The sequence below is a fragment of the Gymnodraco acuticeps genome, unplaced genomic scaffold, assembly GCF_902827175.1.
Source record: "Gymnodraco acuticeps unplaced genomic scaffold, fGymAcu1.1, whole genome shotgun sequence".
Classification (NCBI taxonomy): domain Eukaryota; kingdom Metazoa; phylum Chordata; class Actinopteri; order Perciformes; family Bathydraconidae; genus Gymnodraco; species Gymnodraco acuticeps.
This window is the reverse complement of record NW_022991434.1, coordinates 195,549-197,312: the sequence shown is the minus strand read 5'-3', so window position 1 is coordinate 197,312 and position 1,764 is coordinate 195,549. Positions and strand designations below refer to the sequence as shown.

At 38.9% G+C, this 1,764-nt stretch overlaps 1 protein-coding gene across 1 annotated transcript; it reads right to left on the bottom strand.

The window, feature by feature from the left end:
• Positions 1 to 313: 313 nt before the first annotated feature.
• LOC117532543 (olfactory receptor 10A6-like) lies at positions 314 to 1,252 on the bottom strand. Its single transcript, XM_034195872.1, has one exon. It carries the CDS (start codon positions 1,250 to 1,252, stop codon positions 314 to 316), a length of 939 nt encoding a protein of 312 aa, XP_034051763.1.
• Positions 1,253 to 1,764: the final 512 nt, after the last annotated feature.

The following is a 1,764-nucleotide window of genomic DNA, read 5'->3' as shown; positions in this document are numbered from 1 at the left end:
CAAAAAAGGTCAAAACGTGTTGTCAATGTGTTACTGACATTTATGTTATTTAATCTTTACTGTGACCAGCCAACAGTTTATAACAGAGGACATATCGGGCTATGTTTCATATGTTGCATTGGAATATATGACTGCAGGTGAATATTACAATGTTATTAATGTTACAACATGTTGGTGACATTAGTTTGTGGATTCATGAATATACTTGAACGTTTTATCCATTATAAAATGCACTGCTGAAATCATGTCTTCATCAGATCTCACATGATTCAGTTACAGTTGAACTTTTTAGCTAAACTGTTTGACACTTCATTTATTTCAGTTTATAACGGAGCACATGTTTACATATGTTTCTTAGTTTGGACATTTGCAGTCCGTACATGACAGGGTTCATTAGTGGCTGTATGATGAGAAAATACAGTGACAGAATAATACGCAGCACACTGGGAACACCGCTCATATCAAATCTACTCTGAAACATTTCAAAGCTGCAGCCAAAAGAAAAGTTGAGGAGGGAAACAAGGTGAGGTGTGCAGGTACTGAAAGCTTTCTGTCTGGTCTGTTTGGAGCCAGAGAAACACACTCTGAGGATCCTCATGTACGAGAAGAGGATTGGAAACAAAGGGCCTAACACAGATAAAGCAGTGTTAAAAAGTCCATAAATGTTGTTCACCTGAGTGTCAGAACATGCCAGCTTCACAACAAGGTGGTTGTTACAATTCAAACTGTCAATGATGTTTCCACAAAGCGTCAAACGGATGTTTAAAGATAAAGTGATCAAGAACTTTACAAAAGAGTACAACCAAACCAGAATAATAAGAATAACCGCTTTGTTAGAAGTCATACGTGTGTTATATTGCAGAGGATAACAGATAGCAAGATATCTGTCATAAGACATGACGGTTAATTTACAAAATTGTGTATTTGCATATGTGTACAAGCAGAAAATCTGCAGGAAGCAGAGCGGAGCAGAAACAGTGTGAATGTCAGAGAGGATCTGAAGCAGAAGGAATGGAAACAACCCTGTACTACCATACAGTTCATTTACAAACAGGCTGCACAGAAACAGGTACATAGGTTCATGTAAGCTCCTGTTCACACAGATAACCACAATCAGAGACGTGTTGGCAACAACAATCACAATGTACAACATGGCAGTTATCATGAAACACAAGTACCTCAAATATCCAATATTCAAATAAGCTCCAAGAATGAAATAGGATACAGTTAGTGAAGTTGAATTAGACATCATTTTTAGAGGTTAAACATTAGTATATCTGAGCACATTTGAACTTCACAGCCTTAACTTACCATCCCCCCCCGGAGTGCGTCAGGAACTGTAAATGAATGCAACATGAGCACATCACACACAGTGCAGTGTCTCTCACCTGCTGTGCTGCAGACTGCTGCAGTCCCTTCTGTCAGCTGCAGAGACTTCTGCTGCTTTAAAGCTTCCAGAACACCAGAACCCAACAGGCCAGGCCCCTTACCATCAGGACCCAGACCAGCCTATCTGTAGGGAGAGATGGGTTGTGGGCTGGGTCAAAACACATAATGTGTTTTGACCCATTCAGACAACAAAAAATCAGGACTTTCATTTTCTTTTGAAAAAATGAACAGAATTTAGGATTTACTGGTCACAAACTGAACCACTAATAAACTACAAGGTTCACCATGAAGCAGAGTATGAGTGTTTTGCAAGCTATAAACAGATAGTGTCATGGTTTTGGATTTATGTTTTCATTTTCCACCTTTTATTTTGAA

Bases quoted from the DNA above. Each gene is read 5' to 3' on its own strand.
- LOC117532543 (XM_034195872.1), bottom strand. From the start codon at position 1,252: ATGATGTCTAATTCAACTTCACTAACTGTATCCTATTTCATTCTTGGA.